Below are 18,935 nucleotides of genomic sequence, written 5' to 3'. Positions count from 1 at the left end.
TCTGAAGAGGAAATCAAGAAATAAATTGTTTACAATAGCAAGTACAAGAACCAAATATCTAGAAATAAATTTAACCAAGGATATAAAAGATCTGTACACAGAAAAATATAAAACATGCTAAAAGAAATCAAATAAGACCTAAATAAATGGAAGGATATTCCATGTTCATAGATTAGAAAACTCAATATCGCTAACGCTCTCAATTCTACCCAAAATGATTTTACAGATTCCATCCAATCCCCTAATCAAAATTCCAACAGCCTAATTTTCAGAAATGGGAAAACTAATTATCAAATTAGTGTGAAGGGTAAGGGGCCTTGAATAGTCAAAAACATCTTAAAAAAAGAACCAAGTTGTAGGACTCACACTTCCTAACTTGAAAGCATATTACAAAGCTACAGTGGTCAAAACAGCATGGTACTGTCATAAAGATAAATATATTGATCAATGCAATCAAATTCAGAGTTCAGAAATAGACCCTCGCTTGGGTTGTTTAAGTAATTATGTAAACTTCTTGTGCCAGTAAGGTGCTGAGTTCCCACTCTTTGGTGGGTGGGGATTCACAGATAAAAGGCATTGCAGAGGACAGAGTTAAGGGGCTTTTAATGTTGGAGTTTTAATGTTGGACTTTGATGCTGAAGCTGGAGCCCCAGGGAGAGAGACAGAGCTCTTCACCTGATAGTCACCAAGTGACCTTGTGGAGCGAGGCAAAGTCTAGAGAGTCACATAGTCTATAGCTGACCTTGTGGAGAAAACAGAGAAGCTGAGCCCAGAGGAACCCAGGAAGCCTGAACCCTCACAGATATCAGCAGCCATCTTGCTCCAACACGTGAAAATATACTTTGGTGAGGGAACTAACTTATGCTCTATGGCCTGATATCTGTAAGCTCCTACCCCACATAAATACCCTTTATAAAAACCAACCAATTTCTGGTATTTTGCATAAGCACTCCTTTGGCTGTCTAATATACCACTGATTGTACAGTTTGGATGAACTGAATTGTGTGACTATAGCTCAATAAAACTGCTTTTATTGATGAAAAGAGCATTAATAAAGGAGATGAAAGGCACAATGCAAGAAAAAAATTTTTGACTTTGCTTTTGGGGAGGTTTTAGATTACAGAAAGTTACAACTATGGCAGGAGAGGATCACTGGTGCCAGATGTCAGTGGTGGGGGGATGTGTGGGTAAGGATGTACCCAGGGCATACCTCCGTGGGATATGAATGTGGTCATGGGGTGTTATCTCAGTGCTGGAGATTCGCACACTAACCAACAAAATCTTAAATTCCCATCCCGGGTAGTCCTGCTACATTCTCTTATAGAGTGTCAAGAATCTCTACAGTAGACAGGCAATGCCTAGTGAAAGAGGACAGATTGATATGTCAGGCTCCTGATATTAATGTTTGATTTATGAACCTTATTCTTGTAAAATTGAAACTTCGCCTAGTTATATATTTTGCCTAAGAGTTACCTCCTGAAAGCTTCCTTGTTACTCAAATGTGGCCTCTCTCTAAGCCAAACTCAGTATATAGGCTCACTGCCATCCCCCTGGTATGGGACATGACTCCTGGGAACAGTCCTCCCTGGCACCAAGGGATTATTATTACCAAGAGCCAACTAGCAATGCATTTGGGAAAAAACCCTGACCAAAAGGGAGAAATATTAAATACAAAAGAGTTTCTGCAGCTAAGAGATTTCAAAGTGAGTCAGGAGGTCATTCCAGAGGTTATACTTATGCATGTCTTGGGAAGATCTCAATGACTGCCACAGTAAACAATGACTCAAGCAGGGGGCTCCTGAGGGCTCTGGAGACATCTAGACACTACAGGCCAGGGCAGACAAGTCCAGGAAATCAGCATTCCGTTGGTAGGTCTTACCTGGGGAATGCATGATAACCCATCTCCCCCAATGTATCAGAATTAGACTCATTTATAATTCCCCTACACATGGTTTTTCTGCCCCATTTATTTGAACCTACAACTAGCACTCTACCCATTAAATATATGTCCCAGAGATTTAACTCTTCAGTCCGTTAATATGCCAGTTGAGCCTTGAATCTCAGCAGAGTTGTGGCTAACACCTACTCTCCAGTTCATCAGATTAGTCCAGGACAACTAACAAAATGATGATGGACCTCCATTCCCAAAAACAGAGTATCTACAACTACAGCATGACAGTTCTATCCATCTGCCCCATGGAACCAGCCCCCTCTCAATCAGAAGGGAGGCAGTGAGGTATATGGGAATCCCCTATATTTTCTATGTAACTTTTCTGTAATCTAAAACTTCTTTAAAAATTAAAAACAAAAACAAAAAACAAATTTGAGTTGATTTTCAAGAATGGAAAAGAAAATCATTATATAGATGAGGAAATGATGATGAGGAAAAATTACCAGACATTCCTAGGATTATGAAGACATAGAGAATTCACTTTTCTAAACAATGAATCCATACTGCTTTCCAATATCTTATCCTATTATCATATATGTTTATAAACTGTCATATGTTTAGCTACATGCCCAAGAGATTTTGTAATCAAACCCAATATATGATATGAATTTACATAAAACTAAATTAGGGTTATCAGTTTAAAGAATATTGCCTTTAACAAATGATTCCATTTACCAAGCTTGTCTTCCTACAAACTATATCAATCAACTCAAAATTTCAAGTCACCCAGTACTTTTGGCCTATTGTGCAAAGCACAGAACCCCCATCACATCTTTATAAGAAGATAGAACAGGCAATATCAGATTAGTAAAGTTTATCAGCAGAGAGGTCATATGGTATGATGATGATAAAACACAGAACCTAGAGTCAGAAGTTGGCTTCAGGTCATATTTCCATTATGCATAATCTATAGGACCTTAAGCTGATTATGTAACACCTCTGAATCTTATTTTCCTCATATGTTAACTACTGCATAGAACTGTGAGGATTCAATGAGTTAATGTTTGTGAAAATGCCTAATGTCAAGAGACGTTCAATAAATGTTCACTGAAATGAATGAGAAGGAGTAGAAGATCTATACTTTTATAATGCTTTTTCAAAAGAGCTTATGTGTAATTTGGAGTTATCAAAATAAGTCATTTTCCTGATATCTAAACTAATTGCATATAAGTCAGGCACTAGAAATATCCAAAGGGTTGCATTAACTCTATCTAAGAACTATCACAATAAAATAACCCTACCCAGCAAGTTATCACCATTAAGAGTCCTGCTGGTACTTTACCTGTGCTACCCAGAGAATGAACACTGCTTATCGTTAAGATTACTGGAGGTACAGGAACAGTATACAAGAACCATTCTTACTTTTTTCTTTTCACCTTTATGTTAAATTTCAATCTACTAATTACATTAGCTTTGATTACTTATAAATTCAATAAGAGGACGGGGATTAGCAACCTTTCAAATTTAAATGGGTAGCAAGTCTAATTCAATCAACTGCTTTGGTTCAGTGGCTACCATACGTTATAAACACATGTGCTTGCATACAAAGACACGTACATTTCAGGTATGGGGCTGGCTGCTGAGCCCGTAGAAATGAGGGAGCCAGGGTTCATCTCCCAAGTTCTCTTGGAAAGCACAGTGATTTAAGAGCAAGGTAAGAAAAAGGTAACTTGGAGCTGATTCTCCTAAGTGGCAGTGATAAGGGTTTCCAACAGGGAGAGCCAGATCATGTGCCCAGAAAACACATGCCTTTACTGATCTCAGGGACAAAGTAGACCAAAGCGTCCTGGAAAAGAACACTTTTGAATACCTTCACATCTTCCAGATATTCAATATCTGCAGTGCAATATCCATCCTTCATTCCTCTTGTTAAAACTCTAAACCGCTGTCCTCCAACTGTGTCAACCACAGACCTTCCATCGGGTAAGAAATGTACATTTCTAATTTGTAACATACAACCGAAATCTGCAAAACTAAAATTTTTAAAAATCTGATTAGTATTATAGCTGAAGCACACACAGGCAGGTTCTCAACCACATTCAATGAAAGTTTTAACGTATTTCCATGTGCAAAAACATACCTATTTTGCGTGTCACTGACACACATCCCGAACTGTTTAGTTCCAGTCTGTATACTTCTTCGAATCATCAGTCTGTATCTTGGCTCAAATACATGAAGAGGGCAAGGCACAGTGGGATAGGCCATAGTGCAAACAAATATTGGAACATTCTTGGTCAAGCTGAAGAACAAAAAAGTTTCATTATATATCGGAACACACATACAACAAAACAAAATTTGTAATAGTAATGAATTTATATAAAACAGTTTCTAAATAAGGTAATTATTCTTGACAAGAATAAGAATTATCACCGCCTTTTTAAAACTAATATTGCTGTAACAGTAATACTAAGTATTAGTTTGTGATCCTCTTAGTTTTAAGGGTGAATTTGAATTTTGAGATATCAGGTAATCATAGAGTTAAGTATTTATGAATCAAAAAGTAATCAACTAAAAGTTAACATTTTAATATTAAAAACCTGTTTAAAATTTTGCAGAAATATCTGTACAAATGTAAAATTTGTACAAATAAAAATATTTGTAAAATGTGACTGATAGGGTTATAACATCCTTTATCTATAAAGCATTCTTCGCTACTCTTAGACAACATTAAGAACAAAATGAGTTTCCACAATAGACAAAAAAGGAAAGTATTTAAAATTCTTAAACAACCTCTCCCCAAAATTCTTAGGCATTACTGCAGGGACAGATGCTGGATATTATAAATCCTGCAATAACCCACCGAATGACTGGGGGAGAGTGTAAACTACAATGTTAACTATTATCCATGTGGTGCAGCAGTGTTCACCAAATGCAATGAATGTGCCACAGTGATGAAAGAGGCTGTTGATGTGGGAGGAGGGGGGGGAGGGCAGTGGGGGATATATGGGAACCTCTTATATTTTTTAATGTAATATTTTTTGTGATCTATGTATCTTCAAAAAATAAAATTTAAAAAAATGATGGGGGTGGGGAGTTGAGTGGGAACCTCTTATGTTTTTTAATATAACGTTTTGTGTGATCTAGTAACTTCAAAAAAAGGTAATTAAAAAAATAAAATAAAAAATTTTCAAACTCATTACCAAAACATGGGTAAATCAATGATGTAACATTTTTTCAGATAATTAAAATAACATAACATTTTTCATTATCGGATTGGCAAAGGTGAAAATGAAGGAAAGAAGGATAAGGTCCTAAAAGCAACAACCGCGTGTGTAAGCAGCAGACCCGCGGGATTCTCTCCACCGTTCTCAGCTGCCAGGTTTCACTACTGCATCTGCTGTTCACTTACACCACTCTTCTGGGGGGCAGGGGGTAAGGCTGCAGCACTGTGTTTAGGTTTTCAAAAGGATAGCTGAGGCTTTCTTTTATCTAGCTTTTTTTCAGTGCTGGCCAAAAAGGTTCATAATTCTCACACCAGAATATTTTCTATCAATAATATTACATAAAACTACATAATAAAATATCAATTCTATGAGAAGACAAATCAATATCAAGTTCTATAAAATAAAGATGGGAAATCTTCCTTTTATTCAAGGTCACTAGCCAACAGAAGACAGGTGATGGGCAATTTCTACATAGTGAAAAAGACAAGTCTACACATTAATTTTCTCTTAGAAAAGTAAGAAACATAAAAGGTTCAGTTTATATTTTGAAAAATAATGGGAACAAAACGTTAAATAAAACATCATAGGAAAATTTCAGTTTTGTTCTTTAGCATGTTGAGTAAAAACAGTTGAGTAAGAAAGTTGAAAAAAAAAAAAAAAGAGTTAAGAAATTAAAACCTAAGAAAGAAACTGAGAGACCCAAGTGACAGGTTTGAAAGAGAAAGAGAGAAGAAAAGTACGAGAGAGAAAGATGTACACAGCACAAAAAATCAGGCCCAACCCTTCCAGCCCTGATGAGCCATTATGTCCTCAAATTAGGATGTGCACCATTAAACCCCAAAGCTACCTCTTAATGATTCGGGTGTTTCACCTTCTTGATACTAACACAATCCTATCAGTCAATATTTTCATTAACTGAAGACTGGTGCCCCCAAACGTCCCCTCCAATGTCAATCTCAGGTCTCAAGGTCCCACCTGCCTGTCCAGCCCTCTCCTTGGCTGAAAGCACCTGCCATCCAGCCCTCTCCTTGCCTGAAAGCGCCTGCCCGTCCAGCCCTCTCCTTGCCAGAAAGCACCTGCCCATCCAGCCCTCTCCTCGGCTGAAAGCACCTGCCCGTCCAGCCCTCTCTTTGCCTGAAAGCACCTGCCCGTCCAGCCCTCTCTTTGCCCGAAAGCACCTGCCCATCCAGCCCTCTCCTTGGCTGAAAGCGCCTGCCCGTCCAGCCCTCCCCTTGCCTGAAAGCGCCTGCCCGTCCAGCCCTCCCCTTGCCTGAAAGCACCTGCCCATCCAGCCCTCCCCTCGTCTGAAAGCACCTGCCCATCCAGCCCTCTCCTCGGCTGAAAGCGCCTGCCCGTCCAGCCCTCCCTTTGCCTGAAAGCGCCTGCCCATCCAGCCCTGTCCTCAGCTGAAAGCGCCTGCCCATCCAGCCCTCCCCTTGCCTGAAAGCGCCTGCCCGTCCAGCCCTCCCCTCGGCTGAAAGCGCCTGCCCGTCCAGCCCTCTCCTCGGCTGAAAGCGCCTGCCCGTCCAGCCCTCTCCTCGGCTGAAAGCGCCTGCCCGTCCAGCCCTCTCCATGACTGAAAGCGCCTGCCTGTCCAGCCCTCCCTTTGCCTGAAAGCGCCTGCCCGTCCAGCCCTCTCCGTGACTGAAAGCGCCTGCCTGTCCAGCTGTTCTCCCTCAGCCTTCCTCCTCTTCGCCCTGCCCACCAGGACACCCTTACCAGCCTCACCTCCCTCATTCCAACTGCACTGCCTCGTGTCACCACAGGAAGTCTCTCCCCCATCCAAGCCCTGTATCAGTGCAAGGAGCGGAGGCACCACTTCCTACAGAACATCGGATGTTACCAAATCAACTTTTAAAAATCCCGTCTGTTGAGGACACGGGACGTTGACTGATAACTTCTTAAATATGTGTCTGCGACTAGAGTGAAGTGAATTAAAGACGGGGCCCAGCTGCTGTGGGGTTTCTCCTCACTGCTTTAAAGAGTAGTGGTTCATCATTTAATTTTTCTGAGAAGAAACTTACTGTGAGAGTTCAGCAGTTTCTTCATCATATAATTTTTTTCTCTCAGACAGCTCATCAGGCAGATACTTCACTATTAATTCTTCCAACAGCTGTGTGACACAGTACCTCCTATCTGCTAGATACTAAAAGACAGTATTATTTTACATTCCAGTAGTTTTTTTTCCCCTGCATTATAACAGTTTGAAAATGAAAGCCTTGATTACATATTGATATAGTCAGTCCTGAATTCTTTTAACAAGTGTGGGGAGACCATCGTAATGGCTGATGCACAACAGGTGAAACTGTCTGAGCTGTTGCTGAAGGGCATTAAATACACCTGGGTGCAACCTGAACCAAGCAGAGTGTAGACTCATCTCTTGCTATGATCACAAATCCTTTATTAGCAGCCACTTCCCACACCAAAGGCCAATTTCCATGGGAACCTGATACCTGAAACTGTCATTCAACTGAGACATAAAAATAAGATAAGGAATAAAGAAAACAATGAGTTTACCTTATTTAAGAAAGACAAAACTATTGCCTTTTCTTTGTTCCCACTTCTGGTGGAAGTTCTTTCCCATTTTCTTTTCACCACCGTCACTATCGCTCAGATTCTTATCAAGAGGTTGTTTTTCCCACACAATCCACCCCCTCACTCTAAATAAAATGGAACATCCGCACAACTCCCTGAAAACTCTGAAAAGTTCTGTCATTCTTTAATTCAACTGCTACAGATTCAACTATTTCATCCCTGCTTAGGAAAAGCCTATTTATTCCTCAAGGTCGGGCTTAAATTTTACCTTTTTCATAAAGCTTTCCTAAATTGTTTTTCCATCCCCCTAAAGTCCGTATCGTTTACTGCCTTTACACATAAGAGGCATTTACCAGACCTGTACTGTATTATATGTACATGGGTAGAAATCCCTGTAATTTAAATTTTACATAGTACCAGCGGCCAGGTTAGAGTGTGTGCAGAGAACTCTGGACAAAGGAAATGCCCAGTAAGTATTTATTTAATAAAAGTATGAGGAGAAGCTCTTGGCAGACAAAGGATAAGTCATCCTGAAATCTGCAGAGCTAGCAAAAACAGGCTTTTGTCATTATCCAATGAAGAACAGGTTAAGAAATATGAGAGGTAGAGAAATTGGTTTTGGTAGTGTTTTTCAAACTTTCGTATGAATTAGAGTTCATTAAAATATAGACTGCCGGGCCCACCCCAGAGTTTATGACTTAGAGGGTTTGAAGTGGGGCCTGAGAATTTACATTTTTAACAAGTTTCCTGAAGATACAGCTGTTCAGGGAAACACACTCTGAGAACCACTGAGCTATAGATTTGAGAGGGGTATCCTTGAGTACATAATATGTACACAGATAATTTAAGAGTTTATCATAAAATAATTCAAATTACAGACATGAAAAAGCAATCTCATAACCATTTTTAACTAAATTAATAAAGATGTTTTAAAATATAATATTCCTGTATTAAATCTGGAAAAAGAGGGCCTCTCTTACACTGCTGATAGGAATCTAAATTTGTGGTAACTTTTCTGGAGGGCTAGGCAATTTGTAAGCTGGTTTTAACAGCTTTATGATATATGGCCTTTTGATCTAGTAATTCAGGAATTTATCCTACATAAATAATCAAAGATACAAACATACATTAATTTAAAATGATATTCACTAGAGCATGGTATATAAAAAGAGAAAGAACAAAACAGTTTAGATGCCCAAACATTAGGGAAACATTAAATCACGGGAATATTATGCGGCTATAAAAATCTTGTCTTTAAAATATATTTAAATGAAAGTGATCAAAATAAAATGACAAGCAGGATAAGTGTAAAACCGTATATGGAGCATATCAAATTAATTTTTCTAGTTATATATTTTATTTTACAAGTTATTAAACAGAGCTTCTTCAAAGTTGGGACCTAGGCTAAACTTATGTTTAAACATTATGTTAGCTGTACTTTCAAGTAACAGGCTTAATATGTTTTTCTTCAAACTCCAGACATTTTCTAAGGAGAACATCTCTAAACTTAAAGCAATGGATCAAACTGTTAATCTGGGGGGGGGGGGAAGCCAAATAAATATGCTACAGAGTCTCTACAAAGTCTGGAAACAGGAAATAGAGTCTAGTCAGAGTATCTGACCTGAAAACACTGAGCCTATTAGTTGAAAACACAACTAACAAATTCCTAATAAGTTTATCCTAAGCTTCCCGACCTAGTGAACGTTCTGGAAATGGTTCTGTGTCTTAACATACGAGTTTGATCCGTAAGACGCACATCATGTGTAATAATACACGTGTGCTATCTTCTAGCTGTGCAGAGGTGGGTTTTCTATATAGAAAACACTCCATGTAAATTTAATTTAAAAAAATGGCTTTGCTAATTTTTTATTCCTATTTGGAAGACACTGTGCTCGTCAGTCCTGACATCCCCAGGGGTAAAACCACTTGGTCTCGCCCAGCCTTCCCCTGCAGCTCAGAACTGTAAGGCGCCGCCTCACCCTGCAAGGTCTCCGCCGCTCAAGCTCGTCTGTCCTTCCATCAGTAACAGAAGAGCCCACCTGAACCCCAGCTTCCCGTTATAGGCGATCAGCGTAGATCGCTGCCTGGGCTTAGAAGGGGAGATGGAAGCTGCCCTCCCTTCCGGCCTGTCACTTTCTACAGCTGCACTGTCCACTGTGGGAGCTGCTAGCCACGTGCAGCTACCTGAATCTCAATTAAAACTGAGCAACATGAAATACTCAGTTCCTCAGCTGCACCAGTCCCAGCTCAAGGGCCTCGGAGCCCGCTGTGGCTGCAGCATGCTGCACCCCGTGGACACAGAGCGATTCCATCAGCGCAGGAAGTCCCACTGTGCAGCACCGTTCCAGAGGCGCAGGGCGATGGCCCAGGCTCGATGCCGGCCTCCGCCTGGGGTACGAGGGGCTTGACTTCCAGGAGCTCTCTTCTTCCACTCCTATTTCAACTTCTTCCAAAACTAGCATTTGGGTAATAAAACAATATCCTTTTTTATCCCTCAGCATATATGATGCAATTCATTCCGAAATAATCACTCCTTCAGTGGCTGAAAGGAAATCAAACAACTTTGCTAAATTTTAAGACCGATCAACAGAAGCATATACAAATATTTACCTCTTTTAAGCTTTCTTTGCACAGGGGACAATATGGTGTATGGTCTAAACAGCGCTCAAGACAATTCTTACAGAATGAATGTCCACAAGGGGTTGTTACTGGCTCAAAAAACAACCTGAAATCAACCAGAATACATATTAGTAGGTATATCGAACGAGCCGCTGGAAACGCGTGAACAAACCAATAGTGGAAACATAACTCTGATCTCTACTTAGAGGAGGCAGGGGGAGGGCTCCAGAAGGCAGGACAGGAAGAAGGGGCAGCAATAACTGTGCTTATCCTGTCCTGCCAAGGGCCTAGGCCGCGCTGACGTGACAGCCCCCGGGCGCCTGGCGAGTCCAAAGGGAGGTGCAGCAAGTGCAGAATACACACCAGATTTCAAAGACTTAGCACAAAGCAAATAACGTGGGAAACCGCCTTACTAACTTTCAATTAGCTTTTGTATGGTCTAGTTTTATACTTTAAATTGGTTTTCTTAATAAGCTGATAAAAGCTTGACTATATAAAAACTATTAATAAGAATAATCTAACAAATATTATAGTGGGACCCGAAAGAAACATCAGGCTTGAAATTATATTTTAATTCTATTATCAGTATATTATACTAATATAATCATATGAATACACTAGTATATTAAATATGAAACTGCAGAAAAATTAACTTTTACTTACATTATAAATATCTTCTGAAACATAATAGTTCTGCATTTCACAGAAATGTTGTTAGATGCATAGGTACTTTAGAAACCACCTGGCTTAACCCCAGCTCTAGGCCTCCGGGCTCTTCAGGAAGTGCTCCTTTGACTCTACCACAATTTATCTCAATTGAAAATGTTTTAAAACTATCAGTCTTTTAGAATTATTCTACAAAATGGAAATCTTTTTCCAATGTTATTTAAAAAGGATTCTGTGGCTAAAATATGTAAACAAGATAGAATCATATCTCTATAACACCTAACTAGAGTTCTTACTCAAATCTAAGAACAATATCCCCAACTTTCATAATACTTCACAATTGCCCAGATTCTTTTTATATTTAAACCATTTGTTTCTTCAACACTGCAGTGTAGGCAGGCTGTGCAGATACTTTCTAGATGAGGAAAGCCGAAGTTCAGACAAAAGTAATTCATCCAAGGGCCTAAATTCACCTCTTTAGAATTTTTAGTTCAGTATTCTATCACTTTACATTGCCTATGATTGCCTTTCTCTATTGCTCCATTTTGTTTACATTTATATACAACTTCATCTTTTATAAAATTTTATATACTTACCTCATGCAGAGAGAACACTCAAAATCTGAGACATCTATTAATTCTTCTGGGATGTCATCATAAACTAACGAAATTGTACATACTTCACTGGGAGGTTCTATTAAAACAAACGAGATTTTCTTCTTTAGGAAAAAATGTGAAAGCCCATCTATGTAAATAAATTTATTTTACATCAGAGTGTAATAAAATGTTTACCTCCTTGTTTTTTAAGCTTATTTCTTCCGTCTTCATTGACAATCACGTCCTGTTCTAAAATAGACAACTTCCTTTTCAGCAGAGCACCTTTCTCCTGAACAGTAAGTAACGGTTCCGAGGCCACTCTTTTCAAACACTCCTCTCGGGCAGGCATTTCTGTCAAATTTATAGCCTGTGCCGACTGGGCGCGATTTAAGCTTCCTTTGACAGGCTCTGAAGCAACCTCTGGTATTTCTTCATTCTACAAAAATAAAATAAACAAAGGTAACTAGACTTCTTTACTTTAAATAACAGAAAATTGCCTTTGCCAAGAACCAAACTGAAATGAAATTTCAATGCCTTAGGATGGTCACTTGAAGAGCACTAAGTTTTAATTTCAAAACCCTGGCACGTAAATGTTTTCACCAGGACGTGTACAGCTCCAGTCAAGAAGCTGGCTTATGGTATGATGAGATTTAAACAGTCATGCCGATACAGGTGTTCCTACTCTAAGAAAACTAAAACACCATGTTCTATATATTCTAAGAGACCTAAAGTTTACTGACAATCTGGTGACCTAAAATTGTGATTAACAAACAAAAATTTTACATAAAAGGTTTTCAGGTAAAAATAAAAGGATCAAGATGAAATCATGTTAAGACAAGGCTAAAAGCCCAAGTTCGTGCACCTGATAGCAGGAGAGTGGCTATTTAACTTATAAAGAAACAGACACACTGAGCTCACGGTCTCCTTCTAGCCTTCCTTACCTGCTTTGGGCCAAGCTCAGTGGGAGAGAGAGAATCTTCCATTACTGAAGGAACTCCCAAAGCTTTGTTTTTAATATATGGTGACGAACTCCAGGAAGATTCCTTCAGGCCTTCTTTTAAATTTTCAGGTGATAATAAATCACACAATATCTATAACAGAAATATTATAGAAGTAATGGAAAACACAAAATATTTTTTAAATATTTTAATAAAATATACATTAACTACCTAGTATTTAAGAATTTTTAGAAAGTTTGTAGCAGATGTTATTTCGAGTGGGCAGAGAAGGAACAAGTTAGGTAATACAGTAAACAGAACTGCCAGAATGATTAGTTAAGTTTTAAAAAAAAAGCCAAGGTATGTGACATACTCCATTTACTGAGCAAACACTTAAAAATCTGTATATCCTTTTATATTTCTTCTGACCTATAGACTCCTTAACCCAGCAATTCCACTCCTGGGTATTTTCCAAAGAGATATTAAAGCATATATCCACGCAAGTATGTTCTTCGGCAATTTATTCACAGCAGTAAAAAACTGGAAACCACCAAATACGAATCACTTGGTGGTTATCTATTTATTATGAATATCACTGATTGTGGTATGTTCATACAATGGAATCCTTCGTCAACCATAAAAAGAGAAAAAAAAACACTGGATACATCTCAAAATATTATGTTGGGAAAAAACACAGACACAATAGAGTACACAGTGTATGATTCCATTTATATGAAGTGCTAGATAGACAAAGCTACTCTACGGTGACAAAAATCACAACAGTAGCTGCCGCGGAGGTGGGGGTGGGGGGCTTATGGTAAAGGAACACCAGGGAACATCCCAGTGTGACGGAAATGTGCTGTATCATGACCAGGATGCTGTTATGTGGGTGTATACATGTCTCAAAACTCAGTTATCTGTAAAAATCCAGGCATTTTACTATACGTAAATTATGCCATAATTGATCAAAAGCAAATTAGGGAAAACCAAAATATTTCAAAACAGGAGTTGTTTTGTATTCACCTGCCCTTATTAACCAACAGATATTTACAAAAATATAAGAATGTCCAGCAACACTGAAAATGCAAAATTATAAACTCTTAAAAAGTTTAAAATCTCACCAGGGAAATAAGACAAAGAAACAGTCAAAAACACAGACCCGTCAGAAGACACACAATAGTAAATACTTACGTAAGTGTAATTAGTGGGTGAGAATGTACAAGCAAACAAGCCTCAGAGAGGATGGATTAATACGGCTGGCTTCAAAGGGACTTGGAACCTGAGCAAAATTTCTAAGTTCTCGATCAGGGTATGTAAGAATCACCTGGTGCGTGTTAAAATATGCTCCAATTCCAGATTCTGATTCCAAAGGATTCCAGTGGAGCCTCAGAATCTTTATGTTTAACATGCACCCCCAAGAGTCTAATAGGGGGACAAAGAGTCACACTGTAAGAAGCACTTGTCACGAAGGTGACAAATTCCGTGGCATGGTAGGAGGGTGACGAGGGGAGCACCGTGACTGGGACGGTGGATTTGCAGTCGGGTAAATATTCCCAAAGAATGTGTTCAAAGACACTAGTCTTTTTACATCTGTGAATAAATCTGAGAAAAGCTAAATGGTATTTGCAGGCTGGCATATCAAAACCTCTGAGAAGTTCTGAAGAAACCATTTAACCTGGTTTAACCTAGAGTTTCCCAAAGTCATCTGACCAGAGAAACCTTTCATTTTAGTAACACCTACTAACACAGCATAGAAAACACACACCCCTTCGATAAGTGATACATGGAGGGGTGAGAAAAATAAGGTAAAGTAAGTTGGCTGAGGCAATACTATTGGCAACACAGAAAGTAAGAGAAGTGTAGATCTGAGGTAAAAGGCAAAGGCTGGCCCCAAAAGATTCCTCAGCTAGAACCTCATGACAGCAATGTTTTATTAAGGAGGATTAGTTTGGCTCAGATTAAACAAACTACTAGGGAACTTCTAAATTTAACAAAACAAAAATACTGCATTTAAATATAGCTAATGAAATGTTTTGATTTCAATAAGAATTCAATGCACAAAGTATATGAAACTAAACACCGTAGGTCAAATTGCTAAGTTTGATTTATGTGCTTACGTTCCTCTGCCAACTTTCTAAGGAGCATTTTTAAAAATACCTGTCTTATCCCTATCTTGAACTCTTACAGTTTGTAAGCTGATTACCTTTTCTACTTCTAGCTTTGCAGGTGCAAAATCTTCATCCAGGGCTAAGCACTGCAGAAACAGCTGTAAGGCATCCCCTAAAAACCCAGCATCATGGAGCACTTTTCCTTTCCTGAAGTAGACCTTCAATAAAAGCACATAAACAAGACCTTCACTCATGAGTTGTTTTTTTTAAATCAGTATCAAATAAAGAAAGGAAACAGTCTGCTCAGACATGCTGATTTTGAAACTCTAATGGCTCTGCGGCAGCCAAAGCACTTTGAAGGTCTAGCTGCACACCCCTCAAGGAGCACAGCTGGGGAGAACCCACAACAACTCAACCGAAGTCCCACAGCAAGTCAGGGCAAGACCAGAAACGCCATATCCCCTCGCTCTTGAGGCATCGCTGGTTTAAAGATCACTGGTAACAACAGCTCTTTGGGGGGTAAAGGAAATAATATACAAAATACATATCAACTTTAAGATAGATCAAGATTAAAGAAACAAAATATAGGGAGCCATTCATCCTCCAGTCGAGGCACTATGATGAATATCTTCCAGATTATTATGCACTCAGGTTTGCCTCTGCTGTTTTTAAAGAAAGTACTAATAGATACAATACTTGTCATACATCTTTAGTCTTTTATTTTTTCCTGCAAGAAATGAGTTCAGCTAGCTCTGTGACAAAAATCGGTACCCTCCTAATTATATTGATACATCTGAAATTCCATTTCTGGATCAGTCCACTATCTTAAAACAAAGTGTCAGATAAGCTTTCAATGTGTCTCACTTTGTGACTAGAATAAAAGAAGTTTTACAAGTCATAAAACCATTAATGTTAAATAATATCAGAGGGAACTAAAGAGTGCTCTAGTCAGATAGCATGACTTTTTTTTAAGCTACCTTTTAAATGGCTGAGGAAAACTGTATGACCAATTACATCACTGCAGTAAGCCCAGAGTCCTTTCCTTTTTAAACATCTTCCAAGTTTTAAAGCTGTCCGTACAGACTATTTGCTCACTTACTCTTACGATATACTTACTTTAACCATTAATGACATCATGGGATTTCATACCATTTTCCCTATTAATTTTTAATTTTCAGGGCATCCCTACTATGCAGTTCTCCAAGACACAGTTTTGAAAAGAGGGGAAAAAAGTCACAGAAAAGAGTAACTTTCAGCTTGAAAAGCCTATATGGGGAAGAAGGACTGACACTGGTGATTGGATAAAAACTGAGTATATGCACACGCCTAAATGGGCAAGGCGAACTCCTCTGCCCCCCTCTGCTGTATTAAATCACTGCCTAATCACCTGGTTCCTGAGATAAGGTGCCAATTTTCTAGCCTCAAGGGCCTCTTCTCTTTCCATTAATAAACCTCCATGTTCAGTGAATTCCAATTTGGATCCAATTTCATAATACCGCAAGTTGTAGTTCTTTGGTATCAATATAGATTTTGTCTAAATACAGTTTTGTCTAAAATGTTTATTTTTTGTTGTTGTTGTTCCTTCAATTCAGTTTTAGTTATGAAAGGATTTCTAATTTTAAAAACTATCAAATGGTATTCATCCACTCAAAAGACTGACCCTTGATTGTTAAAATCCTACGTATTTAAGAGTCCACCAAAACATTTTGCTAAAACTTGCACATTCCATATAGAGATGAAAGTTTAAAATTCATGCAAATGTAAAACAGTAGTTTTACCTCAGGCCAATTGGGAAGTTGAGCAAGAACTGCATTTAAATCTTCAATGGCTGCTTTAAACTCTTGGAGACCAGCATATGATTCAGCTCTGTAAATTTTTAGAGTCAAGTCGCTGGGTTCTGAAATAAATAATAAAACTTTTATTATTTTTAAAAGGTACTGTATAGAATCCACAAAATATAATATACAAGATTAAGGAATGAATTCGTGATTCCAGAGTCAATAATCACCAAACCAAAGATAATGAAGCCAGAGCTCTGTAGATGCAACCCATTTAACATGCTGACTCTTACGTAAGTTATGAGTATATTAAACTGTTGTAAGTAGACTACTTTAACACTCTTTAGTGGAGGAAATAATTTTTAAGATTACTGGAAATACTATAATACGAATAATCACTAAGAAAGCATACTTGCTTTCTTAAAATGGGGTATTCTATAAAGACTTAAAGATGTATGTGTTAAGAAGTTTATAAGGCTTGTCTTTATAAATACATCTTTTACACCCTAATTTTTAAACCTTCATTTATAAAACAACCATGTGTTTTTTAATTCCATTGCAGATGGAATTCCCATTGTCACAAGGGTCTTATGGGGTCCTAATTCTGAAGGAAATGGGCTAAGAGTAAGCTTTAAAACCATCAAAATTTTAATTTCAGCCACCAGCAAGAATGGTATTGGATCATCGCAAATTAAAAGATTTCAAGTCAAAAATTCCAGAGGAAAAAAGCTTTGTTGATTATTTTACTATCTTCTAACTCTACAAAAGAAACCAAATATGTCATTCAAAATTTCAGATGTTTAGCAGGTTCATCAGGGATACTGTAATTACTGCAGGTAAAAAGATTCTGAAACCAAGTCTAAGCAACAACCTAATTTTAAATATATCTATAGTTGATTTTAACTGGACTCTTCTTTTAAAGCTATTAACCTTTGAAAACTTCAGAAAATTGTTCTTATAAAGCAGACAAAACTTCTAGATGTACTTCAATAAAAAGGTATTCATGTCTAGAAGAGCATAAAGACACTTAATATCTCATTTAAAAATATATAATAAAACCTTGCGAAAAAGCTCTCTAGTATTACTCTAGTTTTTAAATGACTGCTTTTCTACCAATAACTCTTGCCTTAATAATTAGGCCATTTTCAGTTGCTGGTACTTGAGAAATGGAATTATACTGTTCCTTCAAATGTATACTGATAAAAAACTTAAAGATTGAAATTAATATTTCATGAAAATATTTCTACTTACTAAAGAGTGAAATTAATATTTCATGACAATATTTCTATTTACTTCCTACATTAAGAAGTCAAGTGTAGAATATTTTGTTTTGCAATACTCATTTTCTTAGAGCAACATAATTGGAAACCATTACCTTGGAACAAAACTGCACAGAAATTAAAAGCTCAAGATAATTAGTCAACTGAGAATTAAGAGCCCTAGCACAAAGCTCTATTTGTGGGTGTTTGAAAGTATTTTACATTATCCATGTCTTCAAGGTGGTTGCAATATCGTCAGAAAAAAATTTTATGGTGCAACAGCATCACGTGACGCTGATTTGATAGGTACAGACAGAGTCAGAAAGGGGAGAGCAGTGTTTGCTAAAACAGCCTAAGAATGAACAGTCGTAGAACAGCATGGAACACTCCGAGCTGTGAAGGACTGTTGCTCAAAACAAGCAGCCTCCCAGCCACAGCTGGAGAGCTTTCCGCAGACCCCTTGAGAAGGCGCCTCTCTCCACCGCCCCTCCAGCGACAGCGGGTTCTTTATCACAAGCAGTCCCCACCATTCCTGGGTCCCTTGCTCTTTTATTACATTGCTCTCATCCAGCAAGTCACCACTGCTTCACACAACTCAATGCACATTCAGAACTGCTGCATCCCAGGGCTCTGCCAACATTAGGCAGCTTCTCAAGGCCACCAGCCAGGGCTGCGACTGAGTCACTTTCACCCAAGCAAGAAAACTGTGCCCCTCCCCTCAACTACAGTGAACACTCAAGCTACTGACACCCCCCACAGGGGGTCCTGAAAAGCTAGTGTATGTCAGGATAAGAAGATCTCTGTAAGGAGAGATAACCACAGGGCCAGATGTTAAAATCCTTGCTCTCCAAGTCCTAGGAGGTAATGTTCTGACCGAGAATTTCAAATGTTGATGGAGTTATTTTGCATGATTCTCTTTAGTAAAGTTGAGTTCAAATTTCTAAGTCTTTCTAAAAATGATATTATGGCCACCATACTTACTTTTAAAAGGCCAAATGCAGTTTTTCACGTGACATTATATAAACAGAAACCTCTGATCAAAGCATATATCTGCCCTCCACGTAAACTTTGACCAAAGGCAACTGTGAAAAAAAAACACCAGCAGCCAGCAGCCCCTGCTGTATCAACTCAAGTGTGAAAGGGTCGGCAAATATTGACTGCCTGCACTGTGCCAAGCTCTCCACCGGGCCTGGGGCCTAGAGACGTCAAGCAGCCAGCCCTCTGCCCCCGTCATCTCTCCTGTGGGTCCCTACAGGGCCCAGCCAAGGCCTGGCACACTCAAGCCTTTCAGTTTGTTAGAAAAGTGAAGGACTATCAGGGA

The 18,935-nt window shown here is 38.6% G+C and overlaps 1 protein-coding gene across 1 annotated transcript in view; it reads right to left on the bottom strand.

The window, feature by feature from the left end:
• Window positions 1-18,935, bottom strand: part of LONRF1 (LON peptidase N-terminal domain and ring finger 1) — a 33,595-nt gene that overhangs the window by 7,164 nt on the left and 7,496 nt on the right. The window contains exons 2-10 of the mRNA XM_058289809.1: window positions 16,356-16,474; window positions 14,673-14,795; window positions 12,473-12,622; window positions 11,727-11,967; window positions 11,532-11,628; window positions 10,261-10,375; window positions 7,140-7,261; window positions 4,032-4,190; window positions 3,762-3,924 (exon numbers count right to left, since the gene is read on the bottom strand). Of these exons, the coding sequence (XP_058145792.1) occupies window positions 3,762-3,924; window positions 4,032-4,190; window positions 7,140-7,261; window positions 10,261-10,375; window positions 11,532-11,628; window positions 11,727-11,967; window positions 12,473-12,622; window positions 14,673-14,795; window positions 16,356-16,474 (1,289 nt within the window). The remainder of the gene's footprint in view (window positions 1-3,761; window positions 3,925-4,031; window positions 4,191-7,139; window positions 7,262-10,260; window positions 10,376-11,531; window positions 11,629-11,726; window positions 11,968-12,472; window positions 12,623-14,672; window positions 14,796-16,355; window positions 16,475-18,935) is intronic.

The sequence above is a fragment of the Dasypus novemcinctus genome, chromosome 29 (genome assembly GCF_030445035.2).
Source record: "Dasypus novemcinctus isolate mDasNov1 chromosome 29, mDasNov1.1.hap2, whole genome shotgun sequence".
NCBI classification, from domain to species: Eukaryota; Metazoa; Chordata; class Mammalia; order Cingulata; family Dasypodidae; genus Dasypus; species Dasypus novemcinctus.
This window is presented reverse-complemented; position numbering and strand designations above follow the sequence as displayed.